Source organism: Aulostomus chinensis, chromosome 20 (genome assembly GCF_037954235.1).
Source record: "Aulostomus chinensis isolate RoL2024-O1b breed Wild chromosome 20, RoL_Achi_v1.0, whole genome shotgun sequence".
Lineage (NCBI taxonomy): Eukaryota > Metazoa > Chordata > Actinopteri > Syngnathiformes > Aulostomidae > Aulostomus > Aulostomus chinensis.
This window is the reverse complement of record NC_141339.1, coordinates 8,922,894-8,946,388: the sequence shown is the minus strand read 5'-3', so window position 1 is coordinate 8,946,388 and position 23,495 is coordinate 8,922,894. Positions and strand designations below refer to the sequence as shown.

General features: G+C 42.9%; 1 protein-coding gene and 1 long non-coding RNA gene across 4 annotated transcripts in view; both read left to right on the top strand.

Moving 5' to 3' along the window:
* Positions 1-6,409, top strand: part of jag2b (jagged canonical Notch ligand 2b) — a 49,398-nt gene extending 42,989 nt beyond the window's left edge. For all 3 annotated transcript variants that reach the window (XM_086189199.1, XM_086189200.1, XM_086189198.1), the window contains 8 exons: positions 125-152; positions 757-842; positions 2,144-2,257; positions 2,362-2,477; positions 3,525-3,782; positions 3,891-4,022; positions 4,192-4,342; positions 4,576-6,409. In XM_086189199.1, coding sequence (XP_086045325.1) covers positions 125-152; positions 757-842; positions 2,144-2,257; positions 2,362-2,477; positions 3,525-3,782; positions 3,891-4,022; positions 4,192-4,342; positions 4,576-5,081 — 1,391 coding nt within the window. In that variant the 3' untranslated portion in view covers positions 5,082-6,409. The remainder of the gene's footprint in view (positions 1-124; positions 153-756; positions 843-2,143; positions 2,258-2,361; positions 2,478-3,524; positions 3,783-3,890; positions 4,023-4,191; positions 4,343-4,575) is intronic.
* Positions 6,410-21,279: 14,870 nt separating this feature from the next.
* LOC147242731 (uncharacterized) lies at positions 21,280-22,368 on the top strand. Its single transcript, XR_015110736.1, has 3 exons — positions 21,280-21,501; positions 21,674-21,816; positions 21,942-22,368. It is a non-coding gene; the product is annotated as an uncharacterized LOC147242731 (long non-coding RNA).
* Positions 22,369-23,495: the final 1,127 nt, after the last annotated feature.

Genomic DNA, 23,495 nt, shown 5'->3' with positions numbered 1-23,495 from the left:
TGACACCCAAATTGGTACAGCGAAAACACTAAAATCAGCTATTGGTTTTAAACTAAGTAGCAGTGACTACACTGGTGCACTGTCAGCTTTGCACTAAATGTCTCCTTTGTGTTCTCTTCAACAGATACAGACGACTGCAACCCTCATCCATGGTAAGTACAGTTTCCTGCACCCCCACTACCAACAACTCCCCAACCCCCACCCCCACCCTCTTTTATCTGCCTTTCCCTCCCTCCTGTCCACACTTTACCCAGGGCTCACAAGCTGAAGGGGTGAAGGGCTGTTAAAAGGAGTGGAAGTTGTCCTAAAAGGAAGCCTCTCTCAGAGGATAGGGTTTGGTTATTGAATGGAACAGAGAAGGATGGGAGTTGGGGAGGGGAATGGGGGGTCCACCTAGCATGTGGTGAATGTGAGTGGGGGTGCAGTCATAGGGCTGAGCTTACATGTCCATTCTCTCCTTGCGACCTGGGAGGGGGTAGAGCAGGGCTTTTGAGGAGAAATGGAAGAGGGGCATGATGAGAGGCAGGGAGGGAAGGGACTGGACACGCCTATTAGCATCTGAAAGGTGGAGGCTTGTATTGATGAGCTGAATTGAGCTTTGTGACCCCGACCACCACACACACACACACACACACACACACACACACACACACACACACACACACAAGGATATGCTTTGTTGCAGCTGGAAAGGATGTGGCTCTTGTACGGCCTCATCTAATCGTTTTTTTTTTTTAAATTTATTTCCTTCCTCAGCTTCAATGGTGGCATCTGTGTGGATGGCGTCAACTGGTTCCGTTGTGAATGCGCCCCCGGATTTGCCGGGCCAGACTGCAGAATCAGTAAGTGATGATATGAGGTTTATGCAATACAGCCCTCTTAATAATTAATTTCAAATATGCAAGGAGGCCCAATTTTACATATTGTGATCCTGATGTGCCGATCCATGATATAAACTTGGGAACATAATGATTTAAGAGGATGGATAGGTGGAAGATGGAAGGAAACAGGCAGGAGATGGACACATCGACACCTAAGTGCAAGATGGGGATGCTGCCCTTTCCCTTTCCTAGGCCCTTAAGGTCTCAGGGGTCAAAGTTCTTCCCTCCTCCACAGTCACACAAACACGCACAGACAAATTACCCACTGACCCAGAAATTCCTCTTCTCCACTCTTTTGTTTTGGTCAGAAAGTGTTCACCTTTTTTGTCAGGCTTTAGGTTTCTCATCCAAACTGTGACAATTGCAGTAGGTTTTAGTGGTTTTGACGGGGAGGCACAATTAATATGTGTTGATGTTGATGCTATGCTAACAGGCAGGTAGATAAGATTTTATTTAGTTGGAGGTCACGTTCTCACCTGTGTGTCTTGGTTTGGCAGGGGCATTGGATCCTTTTTTAAGAGATCTTTAACATAGCAAAAATCCTTTTTGAGCCTGTGCAGATGTAAAGGAAACCCTTTGAGTTGTTAAAGATGAGCATATACAGTACACTTTTTTAAATTGTTTTGATTCCAAGTTGCACTGTGGGAATAGATTGTTCAGTGTAAAACCAAAACACTGTGTACCATGCCACAACCTGGTGCTCACATAGCACAGCTGACCTGAACCCGTGGACCATTCAGGCTATTGAAAACTATCAATAAAGGTTTGTTTGAAAGATGCTTTGCATCTTGAAAAAGAAAACAAAGAGAAATGTGTCGAAAACTTGACTAACCTGCCTCCTATGATGTATGTCTTATTGTGAAAAAGGGACTGATTTGTTAGTCTGTGCCTGAGCATGATGATGATCGACCAAAATTTCTGACATTTGTAAAATTCATCCCTATGTCAGACATCCTTTCAGGAGCAGCTAACTTCAAGGTGAGTGGTATTGCTCTGAAAGCAGACCACAAAGAGGCTCAAATCAAATGGTGTATCCCCTGCTTTAGTGATTTTATGCTGCTCAGATCGAGTTGAATGTTAAGGATGAGGAAATTACTGAAAATCCTGAGAAGGAAAATGGATCTGACAAGGTGATATCAATTCACTAATAAGCTCATAAAAAAGTATAACCAGTGACTCTGACTCTTTATAGGCAAGTGCTGGTGGTCCAAAGTGTCAGTTCCTGTTGTATAGATTCAAATTGATGTCCCTCTCTCACACAGACATAAATGAGTGCCAGTCTTCACCCTGTGCCTACGGCGCCACCTGTGTGGATGAGATCAATGGTTTCCGCTGCATTTGTCCACTTGGCAGGGCTGGAGCCCGGTGTCAAGAGTGTAAATATTACTCAGACCTCATTGTTTCATTCATCACGACTATCTGTCCAATCAGTAAGTAACTCACTGGTACAAACAAAAAACTCTGCCATCTGTATGTGAAGTCATAGGTTTCGGGAAGACTTGTCACTATGCTGGACTGCAGTTTCCTCATGGCAGCCGCTGGGAGGAGGAGTGCAACAGCTGCCACTGTACCAACGGCAAAGTGTACTGTACGAAGGTAACATGTCTCTATATACAAGGACTTCACTTCTGTGTTCATGTGCCAGTGTTAGCCACTCAGGTAATTTATCTATATTGACCTCTTGTCAAAATTTAAAGAGACAAGACATTTCTAACTCACCACAAGAAAAACATCTGTTGTTCTTTACAGTCACTCACTCTATGTAAAAGTAAAAACATAAATTTTGATCGGACAGCACCTCTAGCTAACTGTTCTGTCTGTTAAACAAATACTCATACTGGCTGACCTGTGTCAAAGACTGTAGTTGCAACAATTGCTTGGATCTGTTACTGCTGTTGTGTTATATGTATTCATATTGTTCATAGTAGTTTTCAAATACTGGCTAAATGTACCAATTTCTATTATTAATCTGATGCAAAGTGCAAATAAGTCAAGAGAATCCATCCATCCATTTTCTACCGCTTTTCCTGTTAAGGGTCATGGGGGGCTGGAGCCTATCTCAGCAGCCTTTGTGCATGAGGCTGGGTTCACCCTCGATGGGTCACCAGTCCATCACAGGGCCAGCACATATAGACAGACAACCATTCACACTCACACCTACGGTCAATTTAGAGTATCAATCGGCCTCGTCACTAATTGCATGTCTTTGGACTGTGGGAGGAAGCTGGAGTACCAGAGAGAACCCACGCAGGCACAGGGAGAACATGGAGACTCCACAGAAAGATCCCGTGCCCGAGCTGGGGCTCGAACCCAGAACCTTCTTTCTGTGAGGCGACAGTGCTAACCACTGCACCACCGTGCTGCCTAGTCTAGAGAATCAATCTAACTATTTGAGCATAAATGTATCATCTGACTTGACATGATGCTTTGTTGAAACTTCTTCTTTTTCTGTCCAGCATGAAAGAGCATGAAGACTTTTTCTGCCATAATCTAATAATTTATTTAGAAAATGATACCTGGATTATTCAGAAATCAAAATGATTAGAGGTTACAGCCATAAATAAGGTACAAGCTAGCATTGGTTGGTTGCCATGGCAATGAAACATGCAAGCAAACAGTGAGATTTTGATGTTGTTACTGCAGGTTTTGTGTGGCCGTCATCCCTGCCGGCTCCAATCATCAGACCAGGACCAGAGTCAGCAGGTCTGCCCAGCAGGACGGGAGTGTCTGGAAAACCGATACCTCACATGCTTTTCCCCACCTTGTCATCAATGGGGGGTGTGCTCCATGGCCAGAGCCTCAACCACACAAGCGGCCACCAAGTGCCAGCCAAACAGCAGGCACCTGAACAACAATTGTGGCCGCTTAACACTCGTTTTCAACCAAGATAAAGTCCCACCAGTGAGTCACCTCCTTGCATTGTGTTTATTTAATGCTGCCACACCATTTCAAGTAGAAATTCTTATTTTATTGCTGATCCTGCGTGTGTGTCCGTGTGTTTGCCCTCAGGGAACAACAGTGGAGAACATCTGTTTTGAGCTGAGGTATCTTCCTGACATCCGGAATTTGGCAAAAGACCACGCCCTTCTCCTACTCTGTGACCTCTCTCAGTCAAACCCAGATGCAGTAGAGGTGGCAATCGTAAGTGAATCATACACTTGTGTACATTATCTCAATGACGCCAGATACCAGTGGTTTGTGTCTGGGAGGCTGTTTTGTTAGTTCTAAACAATCAACTCTATTTCCAATTTTGGAATTCAACTATCTATCTTGTCTCCTCTGTTCCCTCTTCTTCGATTTGTTTTTTTAGTCTTTCCAGCCTGAGGATCTAACAGACCACAGTCTGATCCAGGAGACAGCCAACGCCATTGTGGGCACGTTGTCCAAGCGGCACAATAGCACCATAATGTTGGCTGTCATTGAAGTCAAAGTGGAGACACAGGCCATATCCAGCTCAGTGGGTGAGTGATAAATCCTGAACGTGTCCCAGGCTTTCACTTCCTTGATGAGCAACTTTTATGATGTCCCTGACTAACAATTTACATAATTGGATCTAAGCACACTGATCATCATCTTCATCAACTTTTGATACTGTATATTATACTGACTGACTTTCTGACATTTAGTCTTACAGTAATACCCATGAATTTGCCCGTGATTTTTTTGTCATAACAAGTCTTCTTGATGTTGGCAGATTACCTGGTGCCTCTCCTATGTGTCCTCCTCTGCTTGCTTTGCCTCTTCTGCATCATTGTATGTGTGTGGTGGACACGTAAACGGAGAAAAGAGCGTGAGAGGAATGCACGCTTACCTGCTGACGACAACGTTAACAACCAGTGGGAGCCACTTCGGCTTGTAGTGGGACGACAGCAGCAGCAGCAGCTAAAAGAAAGCAACAGGGAGGCTGAACAGGAGCGCAAAAAGCTCATGGACCCTTCCTATCGGACATGTGATGGGGAGGAGGAGGAGGAGACAGAAGGCGAGCTTGAGCTCGAAGAGGAGATGGTTGGAGCGGAAGCAGGAAAATACTGTAAGACTGCAGTGCAGTCCAGTGGAGGAGTGATCTGTACCATGCACAGTTCCAGTTCACCCCTCAAAGCACCCCACCGGACCCCAGGCTACAGCCCCAAAGACAACCGCTGGAAAAATGTCAGTGCCGTCTTGACGGGTCAGAAAGACCTCAGAGACCATTGTGTATAAGATATTTCAACAAAAAACTCCTAATGAGATGCTGCAAGGCAGCCACTTTTTTTTTGGGGGGGGGGGGGGACTAGTTTTGAAAAGAGAAGGCTTTGTCTTTCAATAAGCCATTCTTTGCTTTGTTTTCATCTTTTGTCACTTTCACCTGAAATTATCATTTTTTTTGTTTTGGAGCAAAGTGAATATCCTTTATTGCTTCTCTTATTTTTCTTTAATTATTCCTGAAAGAGCTGCAAATTTTGAGGAGGCAAAAGAAGCATTTTTTTGTTCATGGAACTGTACCATTTAAGAAACTGAATCAATGAAAAGAAGAGAGTGAGCTGTATAAAGATTTGTTTAGTTTACAGATGATTATGATTTGTTGTAAGCGGGCTCCTGTTCAATATTTGGTGGTGGTGGTGATGGGGGGGGGGGGGGGGGGGTTGAATACAGTAACAGAGGAAACCCTAATTTTTCTGTCTGGCTCTGCCCACCAATCCACCTGTGGCCATCATGCGCCAGCCTTACCAAAACACTCGGCCTGGAGGGGAGAGGGGACAGAAACCCCAGTGCCTACTATGTGGCCTTCCATTTTGTTTTTCTCCTGTCTCTGTTTTCTCGGCTGAAAGCTCTGTTTGAGGATTTTTTGCAGTATTTGAGTTGGTAGCAAGTGCCTTTCGAAGAGCCCAGCAGAGGCTCCAAGTCGCGCTGCCCAGTTTGACCTCCTTGTTCTCAAAATCTCAAATGTATACATGTACATTGAAAGAGTTCAGTTTCACAGCAACGCCATTCAAAGTATTTGATCAAAACAAAGATGAATAGTCTGTACATATGTGTAAATACTAAAGGAGTCGCTGTGTATATTTGAAATAAGTAACTTAAAGACAAGTCACATTTTTATTATTGTTATTATTATTATTATTATTATTATTAATATTTTTATTTTTTTTACAATGCCATTCCTTTTATTTATGCCAGTCGAAATAGGCAGGTTTTATAATGCTTCATATCCAGAGTCCCACAGTTAGGATCCTTTACAATGAGGTAGCACCTACGAAGGAATTTCTGAAGGGTTTACAAATGGTTGACAGTTCTGACTAATTATTTTCTGCTTTCTGTTTCAAAAAAATAAATTCATGAAACTTTTGTAATATACGATTGGGCCCTTGACACAAAATAACAAGCCAAAACACTGCTTTTTACAGTCTTCAGTTCATCTTATGATGTAGTTTTGTATTTCTACCCTCAGAAATTTGGTCAAATTCATGAGGTTTATTTGTCTCATGGCATGTTTTTGAATACAAATAAACCCCTTTTTACAGGCAATTGTTTTGTTGTAAAGAAAACTTCCAGTTTTTATATATATATACATATATATATATATATATATATGTATGTATGTATGTATGTATGTATGTATATATATATGTATGTATGTATGTATATATATGTATATATATGTATGTATATATGTATGTATATATATGTATGTATATATATGTATGTATATATGTGTATATATATATGTATGTATATGTATATATATATATGTATGTATATATGTATGTATATATGTATGTATGTATATATGTATGTATGTATATATGTATGTATGTATATATGTATGTATATATATGTGTATATATATGTATGTATATATATGTATGTATATATATGTATGTATATATATGTATGTATATATATATGTATGTATATGTATATGTATGTATATGTATATATATATGTATATATATATGTATATATATATGTATGTATATGTATATATATATGTATATATATATGTATGTATATGTATATATATATATGTATATATGTATATATGTGTGTGTATATATATGTATATATATATGTGTGTATATATATAATTACACACAATATTTTTTTTTCCTAAATGTACAACAAAATAAAAGATCTTTGAAGTACTACCCATTTAGAGACATATTACTTTCATTGCCATTTACTCATTAGTGATATTACAGCTGATGGAAAGAACGGTACTTCGGTATCCCCAGTTGTCCATATAAACCAGTGCAGCTTGAGTCATTGCATCCTTTTAATCTTTTGAGCAACATTTCAGCCTTAAACAGTTGACCCCCAAACCATTTCTAAACCCCTCATAAACCCTTTCATTGTCAGGTGCCTTAATGTATTAAGTAACGCATTCTTTGTGTAATCAGCAGACCTCTTTTTTTTATGTTTGTTTTCACTTTTAAGGAACTCACTTTGTGTTTGTATTGTGGCGTATTTGATTCGCCCAAGTAAAGTGCTCTCCTTGTTTCACTTTGCTTTCATGTAGATTGCTGGAATAAAACACTGAAGGAGGATTTAAAAAAAAAAAAAAACATGCACTATGGCTCCTTTGACTGTCATGAATATGGATGTCAGTAGATCATCATCATGCATTAGCTTCATGTTTGGTTTCAAGGCTTTAATGAAGGGAACAATATTTGCAGCTACCATGCAGAGGTGTTTTTTTTGTTTTTGTTTTAAGTTACCAACTCGGTTCAATATGGCTTTTCAAAGTTTTACCCCCTTTCATATCATGTCATCGTCTCACAAGACCATCGTATTTTCTGTAAATGGGACCCTGCAAAATAAAGACATGCATCACTGCTGGTGTTAAAAAAAAAATGAATATGCATATTTTATACCTTTTTATTCTACTAGTTCGTTTTGTACAAAGAGAAAAGGTTTTCATTCTTTTAGTGGTTGTTTCATTGGCAGTTATTAAAGCAGTTTTGACACATCTTGATCACGCTTGTAATATTTGGTTTATGACACAAAACATTGAGATATTGTTGTTTTGTTTTTGGATTTTATTTTTAACTGCTGAACTGCAAACTTTTAACGTATAGGAACATGAAGTCATTAGTGGGAAATTTAAATGAACTAAAACAAGCCATCTGCTGGCCTGCCCTGTGACCTCAGGAGAATTTAGAATTCAGTTACTGAATCTGTTGACTTAAATGGGAGAAGTGTTTTTTAAAAGATGATTGATTGTTTTACCCCCATAGTTGCCTAATATTTGACTCTTCTTCCCAACATTGTTACAATAAAATAGTAGGTTTTTGTAGACAATAAATCAGAAGAAAATTAAATTCTAGGCCTGTCCCGGCACTAGCAAGACATTTTATAGTGCTGAGCTGTTATTTTCAGTGCTGCTGTGGACAAAAAACAAAACAAAACCAAAATATATATATATATATATATATATATATATATACCCCAAGCAAAAAATTAAAAGCTGTACTGAAGAAAAACTTTCTTTCCCTTACACAATGTTCACAAACCTCTAAACTTGATTGGCGGGGATTGATGGGGAGCTCTGACGATGCCCACTTATTAGACCAGACATTTATACCATACCATCTGCTCATCTGTTACACTCAGAAAACTACTGCATCATGGTTGCACGCCCCCACAATGTCTGCCCTTCCCAGTGATGACCAAAATCTTTTCAGATCATCCATGAATCCCAATGGCTGTTTGTTAACAAGAATGGAATGGACACAGATAACCTAAAACCATTACATCTCCAGTTTATCTCAGTCCTCTGTACGGAGCCTTAAAAATAATCTGACAACAAATATAGAAACTCCACTCAGTCCAAGTTTGCTGAGATAGACAACTAATGTCATGAAATATGGCACCACATAATTCCATCCATCCATCCATCCATCCATTTTCTACCGCTTATCCTGTTAAGGGTTGTGGGGGGGCTGGAGCCTATCCCAGCACCGTTCGGGCAAAAGGCAGGGTACATGCTGGATGGGTCGCCAGTCCATCACAGGGCCAACACATATAGACAGACAACCATTCACACTCACAGCTGCACCCACAGTCAGTTTATCAATCAGCCTCGTCCCCTCTTGATGTCTTTGGACTGTGGGAGGAAGCCAGAGTACCCAGAGAGAACCCACGTAGGCACAGGGAGAACATGGAGACTCCACACAGAAAGATCCCGTGCCCGAGCTGGGACTCAAACCCAGAACCTTCTTGCTGTGAGGCAACAGTGGAACTACATAATTCATTTATCATACATTTTTACAATTTTAACATGTTGTAATAAGACTGTTGTGGCCAGTTTCTGTTGATCTGTGGTTCATAAAAGCCCTTACAAACATCAGTTTACTTATACTGCATGGCGGCATGTTTTCAGATGCAATTAAATGCTTTGAGGTTGAAAGTGAGGTGAATGCCTGGGTCAGAACTTTTGACCTCCAACTTGCTATGGATTGCAGCTAAACCATCCATACAGCTAATAATAATAATCAAGCTTTATCAAGTAAATATGTCCTTACTAACTATTTCATTAGCTCTGGAGCTTTCAATCATACTTTTGCTTTGATTACCACATAGAATGAGCTGGCTTTCCCTTATTATTGAATAGAGGACTGACTGTGGGAACAACAAGCTTCAAACCTGTATTAAATCCTTTTAAAAGTAAAACTCATTCATTTCCTCACCTCCAGGAAATCTGACATGGACATTATAAAACCTGTCCAACATTTGCCTGGCTTGACGCCCCAAAGGCAGTAATGGATAAAATCTTAATAACTCCAGCAAACTGATCCTTTTTCACACTTGACCTCGGCCTTAACAGGAAAAAAAGTGCCATCATTTAAACTTATTTGTGAATGTATTTGTGATGCCCGCTGCACTGAGATACTTAAACTCCTCCAGAGTGAAGAACCAGTGAAACCCTGCAGTGCGTGCCCTTGCCTTCGTCTGTGCTGGCTGGATGGATCGATCCAACAACCTCAGTGGCCTCTCCACTGGCCAGCTATCACTTCCTCTCCCATCACTCCAATAGAACCTCATCTCCTGTTCTGGGCCGATCCCGCCTCTGCCAATGGGAGTGCTGGCGTGATGGTGCTGGCCACATAAAGATGTGAATGTTTCATGAGTAATGTTGTGATGCTGGGCAGAGTGGGGTGGGACAATTTTCCTCTCAACTCCTATGGGTGCTCCTGCCTGGTGCTAATGGGACCTTCCCTTGTCGGAAAGGCTGGATCAACTTACACATCTATGTGGAAGTGGTGGAGTCACAAGGGGAGAGGAGCAGATAATGTTTACAGATATATCCTCTGACTGTAAAATCATTCAAGAAGGTTTCCATTTGTTTTAGTCTGAGCATCACGCCATACTGATGTGATGAAAATGCAATAATTGGTTTTAAGATATTGTTTAATTCTCCAGAAATCCCTCTGATTGGAATCTACATTGTTGCTCAATCTTTACTGGTGATAAAGGTGATCACAACGTCATCTACTGTATTTTCAACATGTAATTTAACTTTTCAGATTATTGTTACACTTAAACTGAAAGTGCTGTTTTGTGTTCATCCTAATTTGTTCACATATTATGAGAACCTTAGGGCTTTTAAGACACCCAGGGTCCCTTGAATATCTTCTAGGGGGTTCTTGAGCCTTTTCTTGTTGACATTCTCTCTTTATAACTTCTTATAAATATCAGGCAGTTTCTTGTTTATCTTTAGTCTTTATGCCATGGTTTGAAAAGACATCAAATACATTTGGTGGGGCAAAGGCAATTAGCAATAAGTTACAGAAGAACTGACAAAAACGAATGAAAAATAGGACTATTACTAAATATTTAGCAAGACAAAAACAAAAACCTTAACAATAGAAAAGACTTATCTGGCATACTTAAATTAAATTGCTTGTGCAAGTTGTCTGGCCTTAAACAGTTTGATTCTGGATTCATGAACAATTTTTAAAATACTCCCGTCTTTGTTCACTTTTTGAGTGCCTGGATTTTTTTCCCTATTGTTTTGATTGCTGTGTCTCCTCCTTCTAAGAGCATCCTACACATTGTGATCTACAGTCAACCATAAAGCGCTACCGGTCAAGTTTTTGTTTTTAACTCTCACTAATTCTCTTACATTTCAGTACCAGGTAGAACTACAGTAGAGTGATTCCCAGCTACCTTTCAGCCCATCAGCATCAGTACACTTCTCAGTCTGCACTGGTAAACTGACACCAGATTTCAGAAGTGGCTCTGTAAACTGGCCAAGGACATCTCAGTATACTGCACTTGTAAACACATAGTACTGCTAACGTTCAGCTCAAATTGCTGAAAGTTTTCACAGGGAAAGTTAACAGCCTCCTCTATACACACATGCATGTCCAGTACACACATTCTGAGTGTGACATGGTATTTTGTATGGTTTGTAATGTACATCTGTTGATGTGGGTCTTTTTAGCCATCTTTTTTTTTTTTTTTTTACCTGTCCTGTTCAGTAGCTGGGGCAAGCAGCATCAATGTTCCTGGTGCCTTGTTGTACTGAAGCAGTTTTACTCTGCATAGGAGGAATCTGATAAACTCCTCCTATTGCCATTTATGTTTAATTTTATTAGGAATGGTATTGGTTCATTGATAAAGCTACCGGACTGAGGCTCAGGAGTGGATAGGAAGAGAGAACAGGGACAGGATTGGGAAGACAAGGGGGAGGGGGGAGACAAAAACAACAACAGCAATAGCAGAAAAAAAACAAAAAACAAAACAAAAAACAAACAAACAAACAAACAAACAAAGAAAAAGTAACAACAACAACAGAGAGGAGAAAAGAAGAAAAAACAAGGATAAAACATTGGTTGCAGAATTTCCTGTGCAGGCTTATCATTTGGTTTAATGTAATTTTAAGATAAATGTCTGAGTGTGTGTTTATGGGTCAGTTGTGCGCCGCATGCGTGTATGTGTGTATACGCGTGTGTATGTGTGTGTGTGTATGTGTGTGTGCTACGGTTTGTCTTGGATGCTGTGCGTAGCTGGCTGTAGCTGATGTGGGGGGGCCAGGACATCACACCCCCAGTCCAGGATAGCAGGTAGGTCAGGACCAGGCCACCAGAGCACCCAGAAACCCCCAAGACACGGGGAGCCCCAGGCCACCCCTCCCCCCAGGAAACAGCCACAGGTCCAACCCATGCCAGGACCCGTAGGAAAGCATAGGAGCAGCAACCCCCACCCGGAAGCAACCCACAGAGAGAAGGGGCAGAGATGACCCCGGTCATGAGCAGAGCCCAGGGGCATTGGGCCCCTCTGGCCCGAGAATCGACCAGAGCCCCCCAAGAGGTCCACCAGCGGCGAGGCTGACACCCACCCACACCCCACACCCAGGCGGGGCAACCTCAGCCGACCACAACGACCAGGCCCACCGCCCCCGAACAGAGCTATCCCCCCCCAATCCACGATCCCCATCCCCTGTTCTCCCCCTCCCCCCAGAGCAGGCGGGCTTCAGGCTATAGGGCACCATCAGCCAGCCAGGACCCCCCACTCCCCCCGAGAGGCCCAGCCCGCCTGCCGGGGTGAGCCGAAGGCACGCACACCCAGGACCGCCACCCCCGGACAAAACAATCATACTCTCATCTTCCTCCATACAGGGGCTGAGAACTCCATAGATGCTGATACGGTCCAGGGCACCTCAGACTTAGTGAAACCGCCAGCGAGCGAGCCACCGCACAACAGCAGGGCCCGCGACCAACCAGCCAGCAGCCCATGGTCAGGGCCCCCAGTTCGATCAGCATCAAGGAGGACAGCCCCCATTCCTCAGACGTTCCCCAGCATCCTCCCATTGTCCGGAAGTGGCGGCAGTCCAGGACATCGCGCCAGGGCCCAGCCCGCCCGAGGACGGGCCGAGGTTAGCAAACCCCTCCCAAATGTGGTGCGACCCCCCGGGGGAGCGGCAGGGCCCCAAGCCAGCAAGTCCCAGGTGCCAAGCAATCCACCTCTACCTCACTCTCCAGCCCCTTACCTCCCTCCCTCCTGACACCCCCCTACCCCCCAACCCCCCTCCCCCCGACCCCCCTCCCTCTCCAACCCCCACCTGACCTTCCTTCCCCACCCTCCTCCCATCGTCCGGGGGCAAGCATGCCCCAGCCGCCACGGCAGGCCCCAGCACACCCCGCCAGTGCCCGGGGACCGGGCGACCACAGCCCCCCCACCGCAGGACCCCACCGGGGGACCGGCGCGAATCCCCGGCACTAGGGCCCTGGGCCCCCGACCCCCCCATGCCGGGTGGAGGCCCCGACCCAGCCCAAGGACCCTCAACCCCCAATCCCACCGTGTGCCGCCATGATAGGGGAAGCCGCCCCCGCGCCCCCCCACACCATCCCTCAACAGGCGGCAGAAGGCAGTAACCCCGGGCCCACCAGCCCAGCGAGCCACCGGACACTCAAGGTAGCCAGCGTCCATAGCCACCCGCCCCGGGGCCAGAGCCACGAAGCCCAGTCCCCCCCATCAAAACTATGTGATGGATTTAATTATCGGGGACCAGATTTGTTCGAACTCTGACGATCGACTTTCCTCCCAAGCAGACATTCTCTCCATGGAAATGTGGTCTAATAAAAGGTTTCTATACTGAGTGATGCTTAGGTTGTTCTTGGATTTCCAATTAATCAGGATGGCCTTCTTTGCGATGCTTAGAGCAGTGAGAAGCATGCAGGATTTGTGTGTTTGTTTGTGTGAGGCCCATCTGGAACATCCTTTGTCCTGTGTAGTGTGTTCTGTGAGAACCTTGTAATTTATTAATTGTAGGTTACCACTGCGAATCATTCTAAATGTGTTGGAGCAGATTTGTATCCAAAAGTTAGGGTGTGGATTGATCGACAGATCTTTCTCCCATTTGGAGGATGGAATAGAGATTATAAATTCTGTTGTTGAAACTATTGAGTTAATTTTGGCCATCTAACTGTAGCAGCTGGGTAGCAGGATTTTGGGCTAAGCCTTTCAACCTTTACACACACACACACACACACACACACACACACACACACACACACACACACACACAAAACAAACATGTCCCCTTATGGGACATCAGGCTTGCATGTGCCAGTGTACAGCAGGCTGCAGCTGGCATTGTGCGCTGACCGAAGTCGATGGAGCGTGTGCATGCTTGCATGTGTATGTGTGTTTGCTCTCACTGCTGCTCGGTTCAGGTACTGTTGGAACCCCTGCACTCGACTCCAGGGTGGTGAACATTGAGTTGGCCCAGAAGAGCGGCTGGAGATGGTGTCAGAAAGGCACAACAGAAGTAGCTCTTCTGGGATAACTGGTTTGTGAGTGATTGATTTTGTGTGTGTTTGTGTGTGTGTGTGTGTGTGTGTGTGTGTGTGTGTGTGTGTGTGTGCTACTAAAAAATCATTAAAATAAAAATAAAACAGGCTAAACTGCAACTAGATTCAGTTTATAACAGTAGATGTGTAAGGAAAGTGTTGATGGCATAATGTGGAAAACACATTAAAACATATGTTCTCACAGTATTCATCTTGAAACACTATTAGTGGGTGAAAATTATCTTCATGAGGAAGCATTTTTGGTTTGAGTGCAAGCACAAGGCTTTGGTGCAACTGCCGAATAACTCCCTTGTAGGTGATGAGGATTTTTGAGACTTTGCAGGGGGAGGAAACAGAAGAGCTACTTGATGACTTTCAATACACACGGTCCCAAGCCTTTTATGGCCCCCTTTTTGCCGACAGAATCACGAAGAAGGTTTATAAGATAAAGTGTGATATGATGATGATAAGCCAGCTGAAATCATGACTATTCAAGGTGTAACAATATGCAATTAGTTTGTGCAATTGCAATACAGACTAACATTATTATTATTATTGCACTGACAGGACACCACCCATAGCTAGTGATCACACGGTCATGAACCGGGCAAAAGTGCTATCTAAAGCTTTAAATTCTACATTTAAACACAATACTTCACCATAAAAGTGTTTTCATGCCTTTCAAGTACTCCAAACTAGATTACTTGAACTAACAAAGATGTTTTTCTCCTCCTTCCTCACTTTTTTGTGACTTCAGAATGTAGAATTAGCCAGTCAGAATATTTAGCTCGAAGCTAATCTCCACTGATAAAAAAACTGCAAAACTGCTTAAAATCATCCACTTCTCCTTTATCCATCTGTATGCTCAGTAATCAACAAACACTTTTATGTGAGCTGAAACAAACTAAATTTCATGGTACTGTCAGGCACAATCAGCAAGTTGGAACAAATCATCCACACTTATTCATGTGTCAAAGTAGTGGTGATATAGTTGGTTGGTTTTAACTCAAATGAAAGTGTTTGTGTGAGTATGTATGTTTGTATGTATGTATGTATGTATGTATGTATGTATGCAGCCTGTATGGCTGGATGAAGAAGATAGCATGTTTGTGAGTTTATGAATTGACATTCTTGGAAAATTTTGCAGGCGGCACAGTGGTGCAGTGGTTAGCACTGTCGTCTCACAGCAAGAAGGTTCAGGGTACCACCCCTGACTCGGCAAGGGATCTTTATTTCTGTGTGGAGTTTGCATGTTCTCCCCGTGCCTGCGTGGGTTCTCTCCGGGTACTCCGGCTTCCTCCCACAGTCCAAAGACATGCGATTGGGGACTAGGCTAATTGGATACTCTAAATTGACCGTAGGTTTGAATGTGAGTATGAATGGTTGTCTGTCTCTATGTGTTGGCCCTGTGATGGACTGGCGACCTGTCCAGGGTGAACCCCGTCTCTCGCCCAAAACCCGCTGGGATAGGCTCCAGCCCCCCTGTGACCCTTAACAAGAATAAGCGGAAGAAAATGGATGGAAAATTTTGCTGTTGTTTTGTCGTTGATGAAATATCATTCGTACACTGTAGAGTATTCTCATGGTAGAACTCCAAGTGAGACTTTTAGTTGGAGTACTGGAAGAGTCAGTCTGAATTTGCTGGAGTCCTGGTTGAGCAGTCACTAAGAGTAGTCAGGAGCACAGTTCTTAAAAGGCACATGGAAACTTTGTTAGGCAAGAGATTCAGACTCCAGAAGCTTTGTTAGGGAGAAGTAGCAAGCAGAGTTTAAGCTTTTATCGTACATACTCAGGAGTTTTTTCCTTCCCAAATTTGGATACACCAAAGTAAGCACTGTGAGATTAGCCTGCAGGTACCACCTCTTCCAACCAGTCTCTCCACAGTTATCTGACCAATTACCAGTACAGAATTTTCCATTTTTATTGGTTCTTCAGGCTGGATATCTTTCTGGATGAAGGTCTCACCTTATAGCAAAGTCCCCTTAATCTCTCCAAGAAGTTTGTAGCTTGGTTCTGCCAGGACAATCCTATGGAGAGATGAACTGAAGCATTTTCGCCATCATTTTCATTTCTTTGACTTCTGAATTGGATGGGATTGAGGGATTTCATTGTATTCAACTCATATTTTAAAGTTGCCGATTGGATATTCAAGACACCTTTGGTTTAGTTTAAATCTAGTTATAAATTCAAGAACATTTTAATGCTAAAGTAAGGTAAAGCTGGTCCTAATTCAGAACGTGTGTACAAATTAGTCATCCTTCGAGTTTTAGCTATTCATTACTGAACCTATTCCATAGTTGGTGAGGTACTTCAGTCTTGACTAAAGTGGTGGACTGACAAAGATGCAACAAGCAATCTAATCTGGGGTGAATTATTGCTTCATTGACATTTCCCAAGTGTTTTGTTTGAGAAATGCAAAATATTAATTCAATACACAGCTAAATGTTTCTCCAATACTGCTGCTCACTGTAAAAATTAGATATGACCTTTCAGTTATTATGTTTCACCTTGCTGTGAAACAGGGACACCATTGCTACTGAACTCATTCAGAGAAATACAGTAAATTGGACTGACAGAAAAAGGTCAAAGAGCAGAGGAGGACAGACTAATTGTCAATTATCATCTATTATCTGAGCACATATTCATCCAGTGTGATGACATCAGCTCATATTCATGTGCTCGTCATCTGGATGTCTATTCAGAGAATTTGGCCTTCAGCTGCCGCTGGGAAACAAAGCAGGAGCTCAGATATCCTGCATATACTGTACATGCATCTTTTTTTCCTTGCTATGTTTACCTCTACATATTCCATGCATGTCTGTTTGTACACACTCAAGTGATAGTGTGCAGAGCAACCTGACACCCTGTCCAGTGCTACACAAGGTCAATTTGCACCTTTCTCAGCATAAGTGACATTAGATGGTGTAAAAGACCTCCAGGAGTTGAACTGAAACACAAAATAATAATAAATAGCGATTGCTAATATATGATTATATTAATTGTTAAAATGTTGGATGGATTCAAATTAAGTATTTTGTTATTTTAATGCGGGTGGCACGTGGTGCAGTGGTTAGCACTGTCACCTCACGGCATGATGGTTTAGGGTTCCAGCCCCGACACAGCAAGGGATCTTTATTTCTGTGTAGAGTTTGCATGTCCTCCCTGTGCCTGCGTGGTTCCTCTCTGGGTTCTCCGGCTTCCTCCCACAATCCAAAGACATCAAGAGGGGACGAGGCTGATTGATACTCTAAATTGATTGTAGTGTCAATGGTTGTCTGTCTATATGTGTTGTCCTCTCCACCTCTCGCCTGAAAGCTGCTGGGATAGGCTCCAGCCCCCCCCCCCCCCCCCCCCCAACCCTTAACAGGATAAGCAGAAGAAAATGGATGGTTATTCTAATGCAAAATTGCAAATTACTAGCGCTATTATCATTTGTACTGTAAAATTCAAGTTGCAAAACAACGTGTGCAACATAAATTAATAGGTTTTTAAAATAGATCGTACAATAACAACTCAATTTTGTAAGTATTAGTAAATATTTTGTTATTGCTGATTTTATATTTTCATTTATTTATATTGATTATTATGGTCTTTAAGTCTCTGCTTGCCTTTAAGGAATCAATTTTTAAACTGATTTTTAATGAACTACAACTCCCAATCATTAACATTAGTTGTTATAAAGATTTACACTTACACCCATTTACACACACACACACACACACACACACACACACACACACACACACACACACACACACACACACACACAAACAAACAGTCAATCAAAACCTACTTAATTAGTCAAAAACTCAGTAGTTTATAATGTCCTCATCCAGTTGTTGAGGAAAATAAGCCATTTCCACAGCAGCCATTTTGACATGTCAAAGCTGGTAAACCCTGGTGAAACTGATCAAAGTAATTATAGTCATGTTTCATGTGTAATAAAGAATAAAAAGAGAATGATAACTAACTCCAGTCCATCTGAATGGAAGAGAGCCAAAAGAAATATTGTTTTGATCTTCACCAAAGAGGTCATGATTTCAGTTGCAGTGTTTGTTTGTGTGGTTGCAGTGTTATGCAAGAAAACTTTGAAGCCTTAGATGAGGTGTATAGAGACCTCCTTAAATTATGGGGCATATTAATCATAGCCCCACCTGGTGGCAACAGGAAATGGCATGGATTTATTTATGTATTTATTCATTAATGTTTTAGATTTCAATATCCTCCTCCTAGTGGGTCAACCAGATCTGTCTCAGATTCGCTCAGAAATGCCTTAAAAATGTGGTGTATGTGTTTAGAGAAGACTGTGACTCTGCTTAAGGCTGTTACTGTGGCAAGGTGGGCAATTGAATATTTCCCTATAGAACATAAGGCAGTTTTAACTGGTGTCCACATGCTCAGCTTTCTTTCAAACTTCACATGTTTGATGAGAGTTTCAACATGACAACTTCTACAAACTGAATTTAAGTCATGGCCATAGCACCACCTCATTGTTACAGGAAGTTACCCTGATGTTTTCAGGTGACGTGCATATCGTACATGTGTGTTCTCTGGTGACACCTAGCGGTCACAGGAAGTGATCTTTGCACCAGACCACCTTCTCACTGTACACAACACCTGCCCTTTGTAACGTGTAGGTGTGCAAGTGCCCACTCATCGCAGTTGTAATTAGGGTAAAAAGTGTGAGGCAGATGAAAGTTTGCCTAGGCGTGGATATGTGATCTAAAACTGCATTCTAGTTACAATTTTTTTTAAAATTAAATAGGTGCTGTGAAAACTGCCAGTAGGCACCAATATCCCTGTTTATGGATGATTTAGTCCAAGGGGTAGTTCCCATGCAGGTGTTACGTTTAGATTTTAATAAATTTAATGTATTTAAATAACTAGGACCACACATATAAACATGTCTTTCCACCACTAAATGGCAGCCTGCTCACTATTCAGCAGCATTTTGTGCTATTTGCTAAACAGTTCTGCAACATAGCTGCAAACACTTGCTGTTAGCACTGATGCTACTGTTATATATCAGCTGATCTGATCTTGTTGTATCAGGATGGCTTTGAAAAGGGCATCATGTTTCTGTCAACAAAAACTAGTGTTTGCTGCCTCTGATACTGCTGACTCTTCTCAAAGCAGTTATACTATTTCATCCATCTCACAGCTTTGTCGTATGTTCCTTGTGCTAACGTGCTTCTCATAAGCCTCTTAAGCTTCAGTCATGTTTATGGGCTTGGTAATATGAGTGAGGGAGCCTATCCCAGATGACATTGGGCCAGAGGCAGGATACACCCTGGATGGATCACCAGTCTGTTGCAGGGCCATGCCGAGCAATTAGGGACTCAGTATCTTGCTCCAGGATACTTCAACATGGTCACTGGGGGAAGTGAGGATCGAACCAGCGACCCTTCAGTTGCCAGATGGCCACTCTACCTCTGAGCCATGCCGCCCCCAAATTCCCAACATATAATATCTCAAAGAGGAGATTCACTTTTTGGACATTTGGGTTGGTTGCTCAACACAAAATCTTCATTCATGTCTTCAAAATCAGATGCATCACTTTCTCTGTCAACAGTAGCCACTGTAGAATAAAATAAAATACCAACGAGTTAGCTCCTCTTCTGACTGGTGTGGATGTAAACAAAGTGTGGGCTACAGTTACACTGCTACTTCCTGACTGCAATCACTGCATATCAGTCCACCGCAGCTGTAACATGAGCCCACTACTACCTACTAGAGGAAAGGTAAAATTACTCCCGAGGCTTGTCCCTCAAAAAGAAATGTAATGTACGAAAAGTTTTCTATCTGTAATTATTCTATCAACATACACATTTAAATTGATATTCTGGAGCTTTATTTCAAGAGCCTGGAATGTGTTGTGGAGTGTGTAAGATTTTTTTTTTTTAATGGCAGGCTAATGGGATCCTATACACTCGTGCTAGCATTAGCATTGCAGATAGCGTCAGCAGAAGGATCAGTCCAAATGGGTTGAAAACTGTCTCCAGTGATAGGTAGCACTATGGGTAAGCTGGAAATTAGACCAAATGTCCAATGTCCTCCCCATTAAAACATACTTTGAGGAGTTATGTTGTAGCCTGAGTATGACGCTACAACAGTTTAGATAGCATCAATTATATTGGAAGTGGAGAAAATTTATTCCTTGAGAAAAGCGCAAGGAATGACACTAAGGGTTTTTCTTGATGGAAAAGATATCTGATTTTTGACTTGAGCTCTGTTTGTCAGCTGATAAAATCTGACCAGTTGAAGTTAGCCTATGACTGACAAATGGTTCATCCATTCATTCATCAGACATAAGCTGGTTGAAATGTCAGTCCTTTTCCAAACAGTTTCTATCGGCAATTTTGTAGAGAGTTCTATGAAGCAACCCAACTGATGCATCAGCTTTAAGCTATAAACATTTACTAAGACAAAAAGTTTTAACTGCAATATTCTGAGGTCATTTTTGGGGATATTGGTGGTTGTTTGTTCTTTAATCTGTTGCATCAAACAAAACCATCCTAAAATGTTTTTTAGAGAATGTTTTCCAACCTTTAAGAAGACCATTCAGAGGATAAATTAAAAAAAAAATATATATATATGCAAAAAATATCATCAGATCATTGCATGTAATATTCACATTTAGAACCAAAAATGTCTGGCTAGGTTGGTGTAGGGGCAATGGTGGAACAAAATAAGACAAAAAAAGAATTAATTCAAGGACATTTTGTCCGTGATTGTTATAAAGCAGTATTTACTGCTGGAGGTTCATGTGATATTTTCAGTTCTTCTGTCCTGTAATATAATGCAAGGGACTGACTGAGTTGCAGAATTTTTTTTTTTAGGAAATTAATGCTCTCATTTCGTCACCCCTTTCCTCCTCCTCCCTCTGCTTCCCTCCCTGCTGCTAAACTCCTGTCCACTGCTCTCCTTCTTCCTCCCCTTCCCCCCTCCCACTCTTCACCCTTTTCCTCAGCCTCCTTGCATTCTTCCTCCTCCCCCTCCTCTTATGCTTTGTCCTCTTTCTCCTCCTTCTTCAGTTCTTCCCCCCTTTCCCCAGCCCCTCCTACCTCTCTTCTTCCCCTTTCTCCTCCTCCTCCAACCTTTTCCTCTCCTCTCTCCTGCTCAACTGATCTGCTCCTCTCACCTCCCTGTTCCTCCTCACCCCCTCCACTACTCTCGTCTCCACACCTTCTCCCTGTTCCTCCCTCCCCGCTGCTCAAATCCTGTCCGCTGCTCTACTTCCTCTTCCACCCACTCCCGTTCTTTATCCTCTTTCTCTCCTCCTTCCATTCTTTCTCCTCCTCCTCATCCCTTTTGAGCTCACATGGACAGTCCTGGGGTACTGACAGGTAGGCAGGTAAATTATATGTTTCAATGTGTGTGTAGAGTGTCTCCCCATTGAGAACAGGGACATATGTGAAGTAAGAGCTTAATATGACACCACTCACAGAAAAATTCAGTTTGAGAGCTTTGACTTGACACAGTTATTTTATCTAAGAGATGTTTCGCCTTCAATTCTAGAGGACCTCAGGACCCCCAGAATGGAGAGAAGACGTGAAATGAGCCCAGAGGGCTGAACAAGATGAGGGACGACCCTGAGAAGCACCATGAGGAAGGAGAAGACAGACCCTGAGAAGAACGACCATTCACATTTAACATTTAAAGTGACACGAATTTCACTGTATTAGGATTCTTCATTCATTTGTAGCCAATATCTACTATTGTCCAAACATTCTGCTGTGTGAACATTTTTATTTGGGAATTTTTTCTCCATGTTTTTCTCCTTCAGCACCTGCTGAGATGATTCACTCATTCAGATTTTCACCTCAATGATGCAGAGAAGGACTGGAGCCTATCCCAGCAGCCTTCGGGCGAGAGTCAAGGTTCACGCTGGACGGGTTACTATCCCATTGCACAGCCAACACATATAGACAGACAGACATTCACACTCACAGCCACACCTAGAGTCTATTTAGAGTATCCAATTAACCGAGTCCCCTCTTGATGTCTTTGGACTGTGGGAGGAAGCTGGAGTACCCGGAGGGAACCCACGCAGGCACAGGGACAACATGCAGACTCCACACAGAGAGACCCCATGCCCGAGACAGGGCACAAATCCAGAACCTTCTTGCTGTGAGGCAACAGTACTAACCATTGCACCACTGTGCCACCCTATATTCAAATCAACATCCATCCATCCATTGTCTTCAGCTTATTCCTACATTAAGGGTCGCGGGGGGGGGGGGGGCCTATCCCAGGAGCCTGGAGCCTATCCCAGCGTCAACGGGCAAGAGGCGGGGTACACCCTGGATAGGTCAGCAGTCCATCGCAGGGCCAAGATAGAGAGACAAACAATCATGCACACCTACAGTCAATTTAGAGTATCCAATTAGCCGAGTGGAATGGTGGGAATGAACTGGAGTACCCACGCAGGCATGGGGAGAACATGCACACTCTACACAGAAAGATCCGGTGCCAGTCCATCGCAGGGCCGACATAGAGAGACGAACAACCATTCACACTCACATTCATACCTACGGTGAATTTAGAGTATTCAATCAGCCTAGTCCCCAATTGCATGTTTTTGGACTGTGGGAGGAAGCCGGAGTACCAGAGAGAACCCACGCAGACACGGGGAGAACATGCAAACTCCACACAGAAAGATCCTGTGCCCGAGCCGGGACTCGAACCCGGAACCTTCTTGCTGTGAGCCGACAGTGCTAACCACTGCACCACCGTGCAGCCCTCAAATCAATATGTGAAAACTAAATAAAATAATTTTTTAAAACAAGAAAAATTGTTTCTACTTTTTTTGAGGTTTCACATATTGTACTGTACATGAACCATAGTCCAGTTAAGTTAATCTTGTAATGTTCCTGAAAACATGTTTATATGAACAACAGTGGGATTTTACCTGCATATATTTTAGTTGGCCTATTCCCAATAAATATTTTTTCGTCGTCGTCCTCCGCTTTATCCGGTGGGTTCGGGTCGCGAGGGCAGCAGCCTCAGCAAGGAAGCCCAGACTGTCCTCTCCCCAGCCACTTCAACCAGCTCTTCCGGAGGAATCCCGAGGCGTTCCCAGGCCAGCCGAGATATATAATCCCTCCAGCGTGTCCTGGGTCGGCCTCCTGGCCATCCTGGGCATGCCTGGAACACCTCCCGAGGGAGGCGTCCAGGAGGCATCCTCACCAGATGCCTGAACCACTGACATGGAGGAGCAGCAGCTCTACTCTGAGCCCCTCCCGAATGACTGAGCTTCTCACCCTATCTCTAAGGGAGAGCCCAGCCACATGCAGAGGAAACTCATTTCGGACGCTTGTATTCACGATCTCGTTCTTTC